Source organism: Bos indicus, chromosome 19 (assembly GCF_029378745.1).
Source record: "Bos indicus isolate NIAB-ARS_2022 breed Sahiwal x Tharparkar chromosome 19, NIAB-ARS_B.indTharparkar_mat_pri_1.0, whole genome shotgun sequence".
NCBI classification, from domain to species: Eukaryota; Metazoa; Chordata; class Mammalia; order Artiodactyla; family Bovidae; genus Bos; species Bos indicus.
Window position 1 is genome coordinate 25,882,764 of NC_091778.1, and position 16,044 is coordinate 25,898,807.

The 16,044-nt window shown below is 51.2% G+C and overlaps 1 protein-coding gene across 2 annotated transcripts in view; it reads right to left on the reverse strand.

Annotated features, from left to right (window-relative positions):
* Positions 1-2,855: 2,855 nt before the first annotated feature.
* ZZEF1 (zinc finger ZZ-type and EF-hand domain containing 1) overlaps positions 2,856-16,044 on the reverse strand; it is a 94,969-nt gene continuing 81,780 nt past the window's right edge. For both annotated transcript variants that reach the window (XM_019981030.2, XM_070772855.1), the window contains exons 48-55: positions 15,606-15,965; positions 14,575-14,718; positions 12,614-12,782; positions 12,353-12,451; positions 11,768-11,933; positions 7,759-7,912; positions 7,163-7,234; positions 2,856-5,422 (exon numbers count right to left, since the gene is read on the reverse strand). In XM_019981030.2, coding sequence (XP_019836589.2) covers positions 5,342-5,422; positions 7,163-7,234; positions 7,759-7,912; positions 11,768-11,933; positions 12,353-12,451; positions 12,614-12,782; positions 14,575-14,718; positions 15,606-15,965 — 1,245 coding nt within the window. In that variant the 3' untranslated portion in view covers positions 2,856-5,341. The remainder of the gene's footprint in view (positions 5,423-7,162; positions 7,235-7,758; positions 7,913-11,767; positions 11,934-12,352; positions 12,452-12,613; positions 12,783-14,574; positions 14,719-15,605; positions 15,966-16,044) is intronic.

A 16,044-nucleotide genomic window follows, 5' to 3' on the forward strand; every position in this document is an offset into this window, starting at 1 on the left:
GTTCAGAACTTCACTGAGAAGGAGCAAAGCTCCGTTCAGCACCAAGAATCCCTAGAAAGGAGAAGAATAACTTGCCAATGTTTGCAGCTTAATGCCATCCGTGGCTTGACTGGACACTGTCCGGGGTCTCTCCAATTTTATGTCAGGAATTTTTATGTATTTGCTTTTCCATATATCATTCATATGGTATGTGATGAGACAGAACGACATTTTTTCCAACTATTGGAGCCAAATTGTTGCCTAAATTTGGGTCAGAATTTTTCAGCTCCAAAACAAACATTTTCTCTCATTCTCTCTCTCACACATATACACGTCTGGAGGCTAGTGATTCTAGGGCTCATGCCCAGTGTAACTAAGAGGTCAGGCTTTTCCTTCTGCCCCTTGTTTCTGCCCGTGGCAGCAGGGCGCTGCCTGAGTGCCAAGCATGGTGCCCTCTCTCCACAAAGGGAATAAGTAGAGGCTGGGGCAAAATCCCTTCCTCTCCCTGCAGGCTTCAGCTGAATTCTCTTCAGCCTGACTGGGTCACACAGCCACCCTGGCTGCAGGAGGGGCTGGCAAAGTGAACATTCAGCAAATAGAAATGAGATTACCGAGAGGGACTCAAACCAATCGTGACTCTCCTCAGGAGTGAGTGGAAGGTCCTTTCTTGAGATTAAAGCATCACCAGTCATCACCTGCAACAAAATTGGATTCTGTTAGCAGGGAAGGGAAGTGGGTGAGACAAGGTCGTGAGTGACAGACACGGCATCACCATAAGGGGTGCACAGGGCCATGTTTACGTATGGCCTCAATCTGGAGGCTGGGTTATTTATTTTTTAATAGAAACTTACCATTTTAAATAAAACATGGTCTGGAGAATCTAGTATATGAAAACACAACACTGGGGACTTAAAATTCTTAAAAATAACAGAATTTAAAGCAGGAACTTGGGTTTTTAACCAGTGGTTTATTTAAAGCACGGATACCTAGCACGCTTCTGACTGGTTCATGAACTTATTTATTGAATGAATGAACGAGTGCCTGCCATGGGGACAGCTTGGGGGCTGGGCGTTAGGAGAACTGGGCTGGTCTACTTCCTGTGCAATTTCAAGATGACCTCTCACAGCTTCTCATTCTTTCTCAAATGAAGAGGCTCAGCTGGTTGATCTGTTTCTCTTCCGTTCTGAAAGGCTTGAGTTCAAGTTGCTTTTGACCTCTGTGACCTTCTATTGTTTGTGCTTTGTCACTGAGTCTTGTCCGACTCTTTACAACCCTTTGGACTGTAGCCTGCCAGGCTCCTCTGACTATGGGATTCTCCAGGCAAGAATGCTGGAGTGGGTTGCCACGCCCTCCTCCAGGGAATCTTTCCAACCCAGGGATTGAACCCAGCCAGGTCTCCCTCATTGCAGGCGGATTCTTTACCATCTGAGCCACCAGGGAAGCCCAAGAATACTGGAGAGGGTAGCCTATCCCTTCTCCAGGGGAACTTCCCACCCAGGAATTGAACTGGGGTCTTGTGCGTTGCAGGCAGACTCTTTACCAGCTGAGTTCCCCAGGAAGCCCTGTTGTGTGCTCATAAGCTAATCTCTGCAGCCTCCTCTCTAGCCTAGCTGAGGCTCAGACAGATAGAGCACAACACAGGCTCCTGGGGCCAACTTTAAAGACTCAATGAATAAATGTTGCTCAGGCAATACCACCTGAATATCAGGCCTGAATATTCATTGGAAGGGCTGATGCTGAAGCTGAAACTCCAGTACTTTGGCCACCTGGTACGAAGAACTGACTCCTTGGAAAAGACCCTGATGCTGGGAAAGACTGAAGGCAGGAGGAGAAGGGGATGACAGAGGATGAGATGGTTGGATGGCATCATCAGCTCAATGGACATGAGTTTGAGCAAGCTCTGGGAGTTGGTGATGGACAGGGAAGCCTGGCGTGCTACAGTCCATGGGGTCGCAAAGTCGGGCACGACTGAGCGACTGGACTGAGGCAACACTGCAGGATGTGAGAGGTCCAAGGTGTCACCAACAGCCCTAGAGGGGGGACTTGGGGGCTGCGAAGACCTTGGGAGCACCAGTTCTGCTGAGCCTCACGCTGATCCAGTTTTCTCTGGCCTCAGGGATGATGAGGGTCGAGGTTGGGTCTTGGGTCCTGTCCCTGGATTCCTCAGAAGGCAGCCTGGGGGCTTTCGGGGGACATGTCAGCTGCTTTCAGACCAAAACAGATGGGCCTGGAAGGTTGGTTAAGTCCAGCCCCCACCAGTTTCTCTTCTCTAATTCATGAGACAGCCCTCAACACCAGGAAAGTGGCTGAGGAGGCGGCAGAGTGGTAAGCGGCAGACCAGTGACCTGAAGGAGTAAGAAGCTCGAGACCCCAGGACGGGCAGACATTGGCCTGGTGTTGAGTCAGAAGCAGGTCCAGAGGCAGGCAAGGAGGAAGCCAGGCCCCGGAAAGGTAGCAGACCTGTGATCAGACCACCTCTGCCCTCCTCCCTCGGCTGGCAACACACATGCCCTGTGAGCTACTAAGAGGTGAAGGAAGCCTGGGATGGGGTTGGGGTGTGTGTCTGGAGAGGAGGTGACTGGGGTGAGTGTGTATGTGTGTGTGCATGCAGACCTCTGAGTGGCTGTGCACAGTGACAGGCCCAGGGAGCAGGGTCTGAGGATAAGACCCCAGAGCACAGACCCAGGGGAGGGGCAGGAGGAGCTACTGGAGGTGGGGTGGGAGCTAAGAACCTTTCTGATTCCTTCCTACCCCAAGGCCTTGGGATTCTAGAAATTCCATCAGTACGGACTTGGTAGAAACTCCAAGCATCATCTTCATAAGCAAGGCAGAAGGAGGCAAGGAAAGGGAAAATAAGAAAAGCCCACACACAAGAGTACCTTTTTATATAGAATTTGTACAATATATTTCTCTTCATTTGCATATTTTACCCACAACTTAACATCCTTTTTACAGGCTGAACTTACTCAGCTGATATAATCAAAATTCTTTCTTTCAACCAAATAAGAAAAATTCAAAATCGTAAACCCGTAAGAAAACAAATTAAAAACGATGATGAAAATAAGTCACTCCCTGTAAGGAACAGCGTCTGTCTGTACAATATACATGGTTTGGAACAGATTTCTTTATAGATTAGGCACATGTTTCCACAACACCTTCATTCCTGCCAGTCCCACCTCACTCCAGGCAGTCCCGCCTCCTAGGAAGGATCAGAGGGATGTCGGTCTGGATGGAAATCACTTTCGGATACTGCTGGCCCGGCTGTGGACCAGGGGAGTGGGCCTGGCTCAGCAGCGCCACCCAGTGGCTGGTAGCAGAGGCGATGGGAGGCAGGGCGCTGGCAGGAGAGCAGCAGTTGTGGGTGAAGGGAAAACCGAGGCTTATTCTATGCAAACTGAATACAGAGAGATCAGAACAGCAGGGGCGGTGTACACAGAGAAGCTCTGAGGAGTTCAGCGTTTTATTTACACTTTTATCTCCCTAGTGGGAGGATGGAGGGCAAAGCCAATGGCTGCTGCCATGAGGGGTATGACCCCCTGCAGCTACTGCCAGTCTGGGAGGTTAGGGGGGAGCATGGTGAGGGTAAGCAGTGAGTACACCATCTCTGCATCAGTGAGCCCGAGGCTATGGCAGGGACCTCTCCTCCAAAGCACGGTGATCTCTCTGATTTCCCTCGTCACTGGGAGACAGCCACCTGGGGCTGGGCGGTATGGAGCCTGGGACCTTCTTTGGGGATGCCAGCAAAGCAAAAGGTGAGAAAGGGGTTTCTACCAAGCCAGCAGTGCTCATCTACTCACACCCCAACACCACGGGAGACTGGGCCAGGCCCGGGCTGTGCCCGCGTCAGGGTCTTCTTGGGCTTTCGGTCACCAAGCCTCAGGTCCTGTTCTGTCTCTGCCTCTTGTGAATTCTCCCTTCCATAATGGCTCCACCTGCCGCTTGGGGCTGGGCCAAGAATCCAATCTAGGGCTGCAGAAGGTTGCAGCACCTCAGCTTCCTGACCCAGAATGCGGAAGTGCTCCAGCAATAAGGGGATTCCAGGACCCGCAGCCTTGGGCTCTGCAGAGGGGGGGCTTCCGGGGCCGTGGCATGCGGATCTGCTCAATCCCGCCCGGCTATGATGAGCCTTCCGTGGGTTTGGCCTTGTATGAGGGGCAACATGCTTGGGCCCAGATCCCCACCCTTAAGAAGCAGCTGGCTCTATGGTGCTTCAAGTGACGAGTCCCACTGAGGCTTTGTCCACGGGCCACTTGCCAACCTAGCCTCACACTCCAAAGCATGGCTTTGGAAAGAGGATAATCATCAGCACTTCAGGGCAAGACTACCACCACAGAAAGGAAAGTGGAAAACAGCATTCATTAGAACTGATGTAGTTATTGCTAGAGACAGGTGACAGCTGGATAACCATGGGAGGTCCCAGAGGCGGACGTGATGGATTATGACGACCGTGGAGCAGAAATACAATCGTGTGGTTTTTTTGTTTGTTTGACTTCTAAAGTAAGATCTCCTCTGATAACACTTTGAGTCTTTGGGTACAGACGCTGAAGAGTATTCTTCAAGATCTGCTCCTTCACACAAAGCAGTGTGTCCCCCTGAATGACCGATCTCCTGGTCGTGCCCCCCGAGGCCCTCTCAAGGGAGTCAGTGTGGTTCTCTCTAAAAACATGAGCTGGAAACTGAAATACGTGTTAAAACAACAACTAAAACAACGCGGCTGAGCTGGGAGCCGTGCACAGTGGACGTGCGTGGCGGCCTGCTGGCTGTTCCCAAGGGCACTTCTTCTCACCAAGGAGTTCTCTGGGACGGCCGAGGCTACGCAGAGGCCAGCGTGGCAGCAGGTCCTGTATTGAATGGTGGGGACCGGGTGGGGGCCGGGCTCTCACTGGTTTTGGTTTAGACGACCCGGTCTCAAGAAGCAAAAGCGAAAGAAGAGCTCCCGGGCCAGGCTGCTGCTGAAGGTCCTGCTGAGAAACGTGGGTCCGGGCAGACCCTGTCGTCCCCTGAAGGGCAAGTGCAGGCAGTTCCAGTTCAATGGAGACAGAGCCCTTCCCAGAGAGGCGGTGGCCTTGTCTTCAGGGGCCGTAGCCTCTGAACAACATTCCCAAAGGCCTGCAGCTGGCGCTTTCTGAATGATTTCGCATCGCTCTGCTTATTCTCACGTGCTATGGGACGCGCAGGTGCCTCGCTGTGATACAGGACGTTCTCGGAGACGTGGCTGCTTGGCATTCTAGTCGGGGTAGAAGGGGGGAGCTCAAGGAGAGCCGGGCACCGATGCCACGGGAATCTTCCCGAATGAGTGCAGGCATCTGCTCTAAGATCCTCGTGGACAGATTAGCGAGTTCCATGCACACCACACCAAGGGCTAACACTCAACGTTCCAGAGGCGGGTGGCCTTGTTCGGGTAGTTGATGGCCAGGCTGATAGCAGCAATGTTCTGCAGAGCCTGTGGAGGGAGAGAGTCATTACCACGGTCGGGAAACTCGTCACCTTCTGGGTCATTAAGTGCTGACAGAACAAGACTGGCAGCTGAGCCCTGGAGGGGTGCAGGGGAGAGGCAGATGCAGGCCAGGTGTGGTACCCCTCACCCAGGGGGCCACAGTCTAGAGGGAAAGAAGCAGCGATCAAGACTCATGGAAACTCCACAGGCAGGTAGAGTGCTCACTGCCCTGAGAGGGGAGCAGGGGCCGCGCTGGGGCTCAGAGGACACCTCGGGGGCGGGGAGCTGGGAAAGCTCCAGGAAGGGGGACAGCAACATAGAAGTGTCGACAGGGAGAGACAGCCAGCGGCGGGGCCCCAGAGGCAGTGCTGGGAGGGCAGCCACCCCAGAGCCAGGCCAGGCTTCGTCTCCAAGCCAAGGCAGCAGGAAGAGGAGGGCGTGGGTGGGGAAGAAGGGGTGGAGGCCGGGAGAAGGAGCAGAGCAGGGTGGACTGGCTGGAGGGAAGCGAGGAGAGAATGAGGGTTAGAGACGAACACCAGGAGAGGCGGGGGAGGAGCCAAGGATGTTAAGCTTTCGGCGCCACGACCGTCAGATGTCAGGACTGCACCGTGTGCTGCGACTCCGCGAGCTGCAGTGGCAGCGCCGGCAGGCAGCTGACCATTCACACAGACCCCTCTGTAGTGGACTGGGGGTGCCCACTTTTCTAAGCCGCACACTGACCCTTTCGTGAAGGAGGACGAAGCTACAGTTTGAGAAAACCTGCCAGGAAGAGAGTGCAGGGCTCTGGCCGGGAGTCCCAGCTGGATGGAGACCTCCTCGAGTGAGACCCCGGGCACACCTCTCCCCTCCTGGAGCCTCAGCGTCCCCACCTGTCCACTGTGGACACAGACTGCACGCTCTACCATATCCAAGGGCTCTGAGCCAGGGTCTCACCATGGAGTCTGGGGCCTGGGAGCTCCTGAGACCCGTCCAGAGGCTCTGCACGGTGAAAACCCTTCTCGCAATAAAACCATGACACTACTCTGCTTTTCTCCCTTTCACACTCTCGCGCACGCACGGTGGTGTGCTCCGCGGGTTACTGTGTGGCGGCACAGCCACCGGAAGCAGAAGCAGCTCCGCGAAGCCGCTGTCTCCCATGAAGGCAGACAATGAAGGGAGCTGCAGAAACGGAAGCCAGCGCTGCCCTTCTCCACACGGTTTTGTCTTGAAAAATACAGTCGGTTTTCACAACTGTGATGCTAAATATAATGAGATGATTATTTTTAAAAATAAATCGACAAATAAGTGTTTAATATTTCAACTTCTAACTTAAATGTCTAAATTTAAAATATACTTTCTAACAGTATATATCAATCTCTATAATGCACATAAACACAAGCTTTTGGGGATCCTCAGTAATTCAAAAGTGGAAAGGGGCCCTGAGGCCCAACAGCTGTCAGAGGAGTTCTCCTACTAGGGAAGAAAGTTATATCCAAAAATACCTGAAATCTAACTCTATGGAAACTTTAGGGATTAGCCAAACTATAAATTTAAGGCACTGGTTGTTTTGGTTTCAAAGACACAAATTCTTGCTAGTGTCTCCTGACCCTACGGTTTACCGTGAACGACACTGATAAATGGGGCTCGGCTGCTGTCTGTGACACCAGCAGGAAGTGGCTGACTGGGAACAGAGCTCCGTGTAAACCCGGGGTGGAGCCTGCACCGGGGCGCGGGGGGAGGGGGGGGCGGGCGGGGAGAAGGCGGTACCTGCGCGGCGCAGCGGAGAAGGTGGTCATCAGTGGTTAAGGCCAGCAGGTAGTCCTGCAGCAGGCCGAGCTCCTGCGGAGAGAGCAGGGTGCAGCGATCAGAGGCCACCTCCCGGGGATGACGCCCACCCACGACCCAGGACCACAGGAGCCTCAGTGGGACATGGCTGCTCGCTCTGCCGGGCACCTCACCGCCCACCTTCCTTGGGTGCCTCAGAAGGAGTGGGATGGGGGAGCCACGTGTCCGGACTCATCTGCAGCCTACTCACTATAAACCCAGGGGATAGGCCAGAGAGCTCTGAAAGGCCCTTTCAGCTCTCCTAGTCAATAAGTCTATTGTGCTGAGGCGGGGAAGAAAAGGAGGAAGAAAACAGCCCGTTGGTTTGTTTTCCCAAACTCATTGCTGTCAAGGGCTGTTTCCCTCTTTGGCATCAGGCCTGAGCAAACAATCTCAGGGCGGACCCAGCTCCCTGGGGTGGGGGAGAGGGGAACCGTGGGCGCCCATCTCCCTGCAGTCCCATTTCCCTGCGTAGTTCTGCCAGGACCCCAGTGACACCCCAGGGCTCCCAGCGGGGGGGCAGAAGCACAGACCCTCACCTGGGCACGGTTCTCGGTGACAAAGAAGAGCTCCGTGAGCGCGCGATGCAGGGGCAGGAGGATGCCGGCCTGGGTCACGTCCTCAAACAGGCTGTACTCCATCTGGGTAAAGAGCTGCCACAGGGGCTTCAACAGCGTGAGGTCACAGAGGTCGCTGTGGGAGGAGGGGCGCAGTTTCCTGGGGTCATGCCCGCCGATGTCAGACAGACAGAACTGCAGTTCTGAGGCTCCTTGCCACCCTGACATCTAGTAAAGTCAGGCCAAGCCAGTCCCAATTACCCGCCCCCACCCCCTGCTGCTGCTAAGTCACTTCAGTCGTGTCCGACTCTGTGTGACCCCATAGACGGCAGCCCACGAGGCTCCCCCGTCCCTGGGATTCTCCAGGCAAGAACACTGGAGTGGGTTGCCATTTCCTTCTTTAATGCAGGAAAGTGAAAAGTGAGAGTGAAGTCGCTCAGCCGTGTCCGACTCTTAGCGACCCCATGGACTGCAGCCCACCAGGCTCCTCCGTCCATGGGATTTTCCAGGCAAGAGTACTGGAGTGGGTTGCCATTGCCTTCTCCCCCCACCCCCTAAGCAGCCACAAATAGTTGCCAATGGCAAATAAGAAAAGGGGCAGAATCTCAACTTCAAACCAGAACTCCAGGGACAAGGAGACACTCCAGCACATTCACACAAATCAACTTTATGGATCTTTAAATATGGTTGTTAAGAACTTCAATGACAGCAGAAAAAAACCTCCAGATAAATGTTAAGTAGAAAAGACCAAGGTACGCAACATAAAATTGCAAAAAATTTTTAAAATGCACGTGTAGTACTGTGTGACCATATTAAAAAAATCATAAATAAACACACCAAAAATCTTATCAGTGGCTGTCCCTGTCAGTTTTCTAGATTTTCTATAATGTTCACAGTTTTAAATAATCAGAAAGGAAAAAAATATCTGATTTAAAAGATAATGGCAACCATTGTTATGATCTTAAGCTCATAAAATAAGAAATATGCTTATAAAGTTGCTCAGGACAGAAATCTTTCTATGTAAAGCAGAGTCCTCCTCACTAGACAGATGCCTCTTGCGCCTGCACTGATGTTTTTTACTCAGAGGAAGATTGTACTTTAACTCCAGTTCAAAGTCCTTCCGAGGACACACATTATGATTTCTTGGACATGATTTTATACATTTATAATCTACAATGTTGCCTTTTCTTTTTAATATATGATTTTTAAAAGACTCCTGATTATACATTTAAGTGTGATCCTGGAGCGAATCACTCTCTCCCAGAGGAATAAGACTTCATAAAGTAAACCAATGGGAAAAAGTGGTTTGATTTAAAGAGACGGCTTCACAGTTGAGTTTTCAGGACAGCACTGGAGCGGGAAGGAAAAGGTGCCTGCAAACTCATGCCTGCGGCAGAACTCAGGCCGTCATTCTGTGGCCACCTGGCCCCTGGGGACTGCCTTTCCCCTCTGCCCGCTCCAATCTCGGCCCCTGGGATCAAAGGGCTAAGGGAGTGTCCTTAAGGGAAGGAGGGCTGGCGATGGCCAGCACACTGCAGAAATGTACCCACAATGCAGCCAGGAAGGGCCCTCCAGTCTGATGACAGGAGAGATGGGACACATGCTTCATACACATCACACTGTACTCAAAAATCAACTCAAAAATGGATTAAAACCTTGGAGGTTAAGACCTGAAACTGTAAAACTCCTAGAAGACATAGGCTGTAAGCTCCTTGACACTGGTTTTGGCAATGATTTTTTTTTTTTGGATTTGACATCAAAAGCAAAAATAAACAAGTGGGACTACATCAAAATAAAAGGGCTTCTTCACAGCAAGGAAAACAATCAACAGTACGAGACAGCAAAAGAGACACTGATGTATAGATCAGTCTTATGGACTCTGTGGGAGAGGGAGAGGGTGGGAAGATTTGGGAGAATGGCATTGAAACATGTATAATATCATGTATGAAACGAGTCGCCAGTCCAGGTTCGATGCACGATACTGGATGCTTGGGGCTGGTGCACTGGGACGACCCAGAGGGAGGGTATGGGGAGGGAGGAGGGAGGAGGGTTCAGGATGGGGAGCACGGGTATACCTGTGGCGGATTCATTTCGATATATGGCAAAACTAATACAATACTGTAAAGTTTAAAAATAAAATTTAAAACTTTTGAATTAAAAAAAAAAAATAAAATATGTTTTTGGCCAAAAAAAAAAACAATCAACAGAGTGAAAAGGCATCCTATGCGCCAGGAGAAAGTATTTGCAAGTCATATATCTGACAAGCAGTTAATATCCAAAATACACAAGGAACTCATTCAACTCAATAGCAAAAAAGAAAAAAGAAAAAAATAGGCAAAGGACCTAAAGAGACGTCTTTCCGAAGAAAGCATACAGATGGCCAGAGGAACATGACAAGGTGCTCGATATCACTAACCATCGGGGAAATGCAAATCAAAACCACAGTGGGCATCACCTCACCTGTGTTAGGACTGCTTCCACCCAAAAGATAAGAGACAACAAAAGCCAGCGAGGAGGCAGAGCAAAAGGAGAACCCTTGTACACTGGTGGCGGGAATGTAAATTGGTACAATTTGAAAAACAGTATGGAGGTCCCTCAAGAAACTCAAGGACTACCAGATGATCCAGCCATACCACCTCTGAGTATATCCAAAATAAATGAAATCACTGTGTCAGAGATTATCAGTACGCCAACATTCATTGCATTATTCCTAATAGCCACATGTCTGGAAATAATGTCTCCTGACGGATGAATGGATAAAGAAAATGTGGTGTGTACATACACAATGAAATATAATTGAGCTATGAGAAAGAAGGAAATCCTGTTATCTCCAACAACATAGATGAGCCTGGAGGGCATTACGCCAAGTGAAGTAAGCTAGATAAAGGAAGACAAATACCGCATGGTATCGCTTTTATGTGGAATCCAAAACCAGTCAAACCTGTAGAAACAGAGTTAGAGTGGTGGTTGCCAGTGGCTGGGACATGTGGGAAACGGGGAAAGGCTGGTAGAAGGGCAGACACTTTTAGTTGTAAGATGAATGAAGTCTGAGGATCTATTATACACCTGGTGACTGTAGCTGAGAACAGTATAACACCATAACACAGGAGAAATTTGCTGAGAAGCACACTGCAGACAGAGGGTGAAATTGAAGTGTCCTCATATACCACAAAGAAGGTACACCTGTAAGGTGACGGACGTTAGTTACCTTGATTGTGGGAATCCTTTCACAACGTACTGATATAAAGAATATCAAGTCATCATATTCTACACTTTTAATACACTACAATTTCATCTGTCAATTACACTTCAGTAAAGCTGGGGGGTGGGAGGAAAAACTAAACTAAGTCGAAAATTTACATGGACATGCAGGGTCAAGTAGCATCTTCAAGACAATCTTGAAGATGAAGAACCAGGTTGAAGACTTTATACTGCCAGATATGTAAATTTGCTGTAAAACTATAATATATAAGACAGTGTGATACTGGCACAAAGATAACCAAAAAGACCACTGGAACACAAGCAATCAGGGATGGATCCGTGTGTACAAGGACACCTTTCTGTGACAAAGATGGCACTGGAGTGTGTGAGGGGAAAGAGGGGCTTTAGAGTCAAATGGAGATCCATACAAGAAAAAAAAAAGAGAAAAAAAATGTGTGTAAGAGAAGCTTAATTCTATCCTTCAGTGCATATCCTTTAGTGCATATTCTATGCACTAAAATTCATTCCACGTGGATTGTTGATCTCAATATAGAAGAAAAAATAATTAAGCTTCACCTTCATGACCCCAAGGTCAAGTGAGGCAAAAATTTCCTAAACAGGACAATGAAAGCTCTGTCATAAAGGAAACAGGTGAACTGGAAGACACTAAAATCAGAAACTTCTTTTCATCAAAGACACCACTAACAGAGAGAATGGCAAGCCCCGAAGTGGGGGAGATATTTGCAATACAGATACCCAGCCAAGGAATCGAATCCGGAAGGCAGCTTACCTGTGGGTACAGCATCGCACGATCCTCAGAAGCAGGTGGATGGCTTTCAACCGTTGATGACCAGTCTGGCGACAGGCTACACCCACCAGCCATTCCCAAATTTTGGCCAACGGGAGGTATGGCACAACTCTTTCTTCTGACAGCATCTGCTTCAAGATCTCGAATCCTGGCAACCCCCACAAAACAGATATTTTAAAAAAGACATAAACTGCTCAAGTTTTAATAAATAGGATGAAACCACTATGATCATTTCAATTTTGCCTAAAATTATGCCTTATGGAAAAGCAACATGGAAACATTTTCAGTTCTTCCTTTTTTGCAAAATATCCTGGTGAATTCTAAGAGAACCAGCATTTTTCCCTGGTCCTGACAGGTAGCTCCTCTTTCTGGCCATAGAGAAGTTACAACCTCCCAATTCTAGTACATTCACAAGTGACGCGCGTGGGGCTTGTCAGAAAAATTCTTTGAAGTCTCACAGAAAGGTATCCGCTTTGATTTTAGCGAAGACCAGTGACTTGACAGCACCGACACCCACAGGGTGCCCTGGGTAGGGAGAGCATATGAATGGAGGGCCAGCGCACACACCTGTCTGGAATCGCCCCAGGTGTCCGGCCGTCACGGTGAATCTGTAGCCCCACTCGGTGTTGCTCATGTCAGAGGTGAAGCGGTAATACAGAGTGTCTCCTGGGCACACAAGAAGCACAGACAGGTCAGGACACTGCAGACAGGGAAAGGCCCGTGAGGACTTCCCACTAAACAGATAAAGCCCAGTTCCAAATCCTTCAACAATCTCCCTTCTCAGTACTTAGCATTACGAGTCTGTATTATTTGGTATTTCTTTACTACCTGGAAGCTCAAAATCTTTCCACTTCTGTTGAGACCCACTGAAATTGTGTCGGTCCTGCTGGAAGTCACTGCTGCTGGACATGGCTAGCTCGTCACAGCCTTCCTCTGTGTTGCACTGAGGGTCGAATTTGATTGAGAGGTAGATGGCACCAGGAATGTGAACTTTGTCCTAGGAGGGGATACAAGGACACGCCGTCGTCATTGGTCACTGGACAGTTCCTGAGGGCTTCCTCAGGCCATGTCCTGCAGTCAGAACTCTGCCTGAAGAAGCAGTGAGTCAGGGCCTCCGCCTCCAGGAGCTCTGGGCCCGGCTAGGCGGGGAGGATGCACGTGGGCTACCAACACGGCAGGAAAAACACTGTGCGGCCTGGGGCACAGCTCGGAGGAGGGGAGGCAAGGGCAGAAAACGTCCCAGGGAAGGGGTGCCCTGGTTGCTGTGCAACTGAGGACGGGAGAGGACTGTCAGTGAGGAAGGAATGGAGCCAGCAGCGAGACACGAGCACATGGGGATGCGTTTCAGGCAAAGGAGACAGCACCGGAAAGCCTGAAGTGTCCAGGGGACAGCAGTGAGCTTGAGGCGTCTGAGGTGAGCTTCGCATGCGCACGTGCTAAGGAGATGCGGAGGGGGTGACGTGACCCTGCAGAGGCTGGGAGGGACATATGGAAAAGGAAGACCGTGTGTGCTAAAATGAAGCACTGAGACTTGTCTGGACAGCAGGGGGCGCCCCGGGAAGGCAGTAAGCAGGAGAAAGCCTGGTTTAGGTTTGTGCTGTACCAGGATCACTGCACGGAGAAGGCAATGGCACCCCACTCCAGTACTGTTGCTTGGAAAATCCCATGGACGGAGGAGCCTGGAAGGCTGCAGTCCATGGGGTCACTAAGAGTAGGGCACGACTGAGTGACTTCACTTTCACTTTTCACTTTCATGCTTTGGAGAAGGAAATGGCAACCCACTCCAATGTTCCTGCCTGGAGAATCCCAGGGATGGGGGAGCCTGGTGGGCTGCTGTCTCTGGGGTCGCACAGAGTCAGACACGACTGAAGTGACTTAGCAATTATCAAGGATCACTGCCAGCTAGGGTGTGGCAAGGCCAGGGCTGGGGCATGCCAGCACTTGGGGAGGAGACAGGAACAGCCAGAGGGACCCAGAGAAGGGGAGGGGTCGGGGCAGCGGAAAAGGTAAGGCGATCCCTCTGAGGTAGAGTGCAGTGGCTCAGTAGGTGTGTTTACAGGGCAGGACAGTGCAGGGGTGGAGAGTGGGGACAGAGTCCAGAACTGGGGGAGAAGAGGCTAAGAAGGTAGAGAGTGAGGAGGTTTACATTCTGTAAAACAAACTCTCAGCTGTCAACAAGCACATTCTAGATGAGTCTCTCTGTCACCCAACTACTCAGAACGACAGCTCCCATATTTTGAAAGGAGCTGATGAGACACAAGCAGCACCAAGCCGATGAGGACCACTAAGCCCACCCCCGCTTCTGCCTCATCCAAAGCCCTACCTCTCCCTCTCCAGGTACAGAGTTAAGGATAGAACAGACGAGGTCTTTCAGTTCTGGGTAATTAAACAAAGGGGAGGGAGTCCCCCAGGTGTGGCTGGGTCATCAGGAGAAGGATAGAGTGAGGATGGAATCCAGACCCACACTCAAAGTCTCTGCCAGAGACACAGAGGTCTCAGTCCAAGGAGCTCACTGCAGGACAAGTAATCTCTCCTCCAGCGTGGGGGGCCCCTAGTTTTCACAACAAGGTCAGGAGAAGAGAGGACTTGTTTGTACAGAATCCTGGGATTGGCTTCAGGGAGGCAGACGGCTGCTGAGACTAAGGGAGCCCTTTCTAGGCCACGTCTGTTGGGTTAGGGGAAAGAACCACAGTGGGAGGTGATGAGATTCGTGCCACTCGGCAACCCTTGTGGGTCCTGCCAGTCTCATGCCCTGGCACTGGGTGAGGCTGGCTGACCCTGGCTCATACCTCGAAGTTGGTGTTGTTATTATATGGGTGTTTCGACTCCCGCACTTGCACCTCCATTCCTGGTTCCTCCATGAACTGGCAGGCAGCCAGGGCCATGGTTCCCAGCATGCTCTCCCGGCAGCCTTGAAGCACCTTCTGCAGGATCTGATGGGAAACAGGCAGAGAACATAGCAAGATGATGGAGTTCAGCTGGAGACCGTGCCTAGGGCTCCTGAGCTCTGCCCTGTGGGTCCCCGCAATTCTAGACAGCAGGAGGTAGAAGAGATGCTTCCAGCCCTGTGAAAGTCTGCTAAGCCAGCACCACTTTGAAAGGCTCAGCTGGAGATTTGATTTTACAAACAAAAGATGGTCACCACCTGAAAACTTGAAATATAAATTAGAGCACTGGACTGAAGAGAATGCATAGACTCTGTAAGATCCCATGTCTGTCGCCCAGAAGCTCGGAGCCTGGGCAAGCCTCCTGGGTTTGATTTCTTCACCAATAAAATTCTCCCTGGGTCATGATGTAACACAGGTGTAAGTGCTGGCAGAGTGTCTGACCCGGAGCAGATACACTAGAAACGATGGTTTAAAACAGAGACATAAACCTTCCTGGAAGGTTTCCTGTATTATGGGAAAAGGCTGTCACAGTCGTAACTAACCCTGTTCCCTGGACTTCATGCTGTGTGAGACCCCAGGGGCATGAGAAGAGACAGGCCAGCAAGGAGAGCTGGCCTTCGAAGTCTGAAAACAAAAAAGGAAGACTGCAAGGGCGGGATTCGTGAGATTGTTATTTCAAATACTCTCTGAGCATCCAGTCTGCCTGGGCCGTGAGCTTGGCTCCAGGCCAAGACTTGGGAGACTTCAACTGTGACCCGAGTCGGCTTTTGTCGGGGTCATACCTATCAAGGGGCTGAACAGCCACACAGATGGCTTCACTCCAGGAAGGCACTCCCTAGAGGAAGGCTGTTCAAACCCCCACAGGGGGCTTGGGGCGGGGGGCAGAGAGGAGGAGGGAGTGGGGTTAGTGCCCAGCCCAGCTGCCTGGTTACCTTCTCCCACTGGTGCCTGTCCTCCAGCTGCATGAACATGTCCAGAATGTAGGTCATGTGGGCTGGGCCGCTCAGCTCCAGGATGTCCTCGCTCACCGGCACGTGCCCAGGCCACTCGGCAAGCAAGGACGCCAGCACATGGCGGGCGTACAGGACGGCCGTGGCCTCGTTCACACGGAAGAGGTATTCCCGGACGGCCCTCTTGCTCTTGCAGTTGAGCTCCTTGTGCAGCAGGGCGGCGCTCTTGCTGCGCCGCTGCTTGGCGTAGCTCTGCTGCAGCTCGCTTTCGGTGCTGGAGATCAGCTTCTGGGTCACAGGGTTCGACTCGACGGTGGCCTGCTCGCAGCGGACAGGCCTGGACTGCAAGCCCAGAGACCAAGTCACCGAGGCCTGGTCATCTCACCACTGGGGTGTGTGGCGGGGGCAAGTAGACACCCTC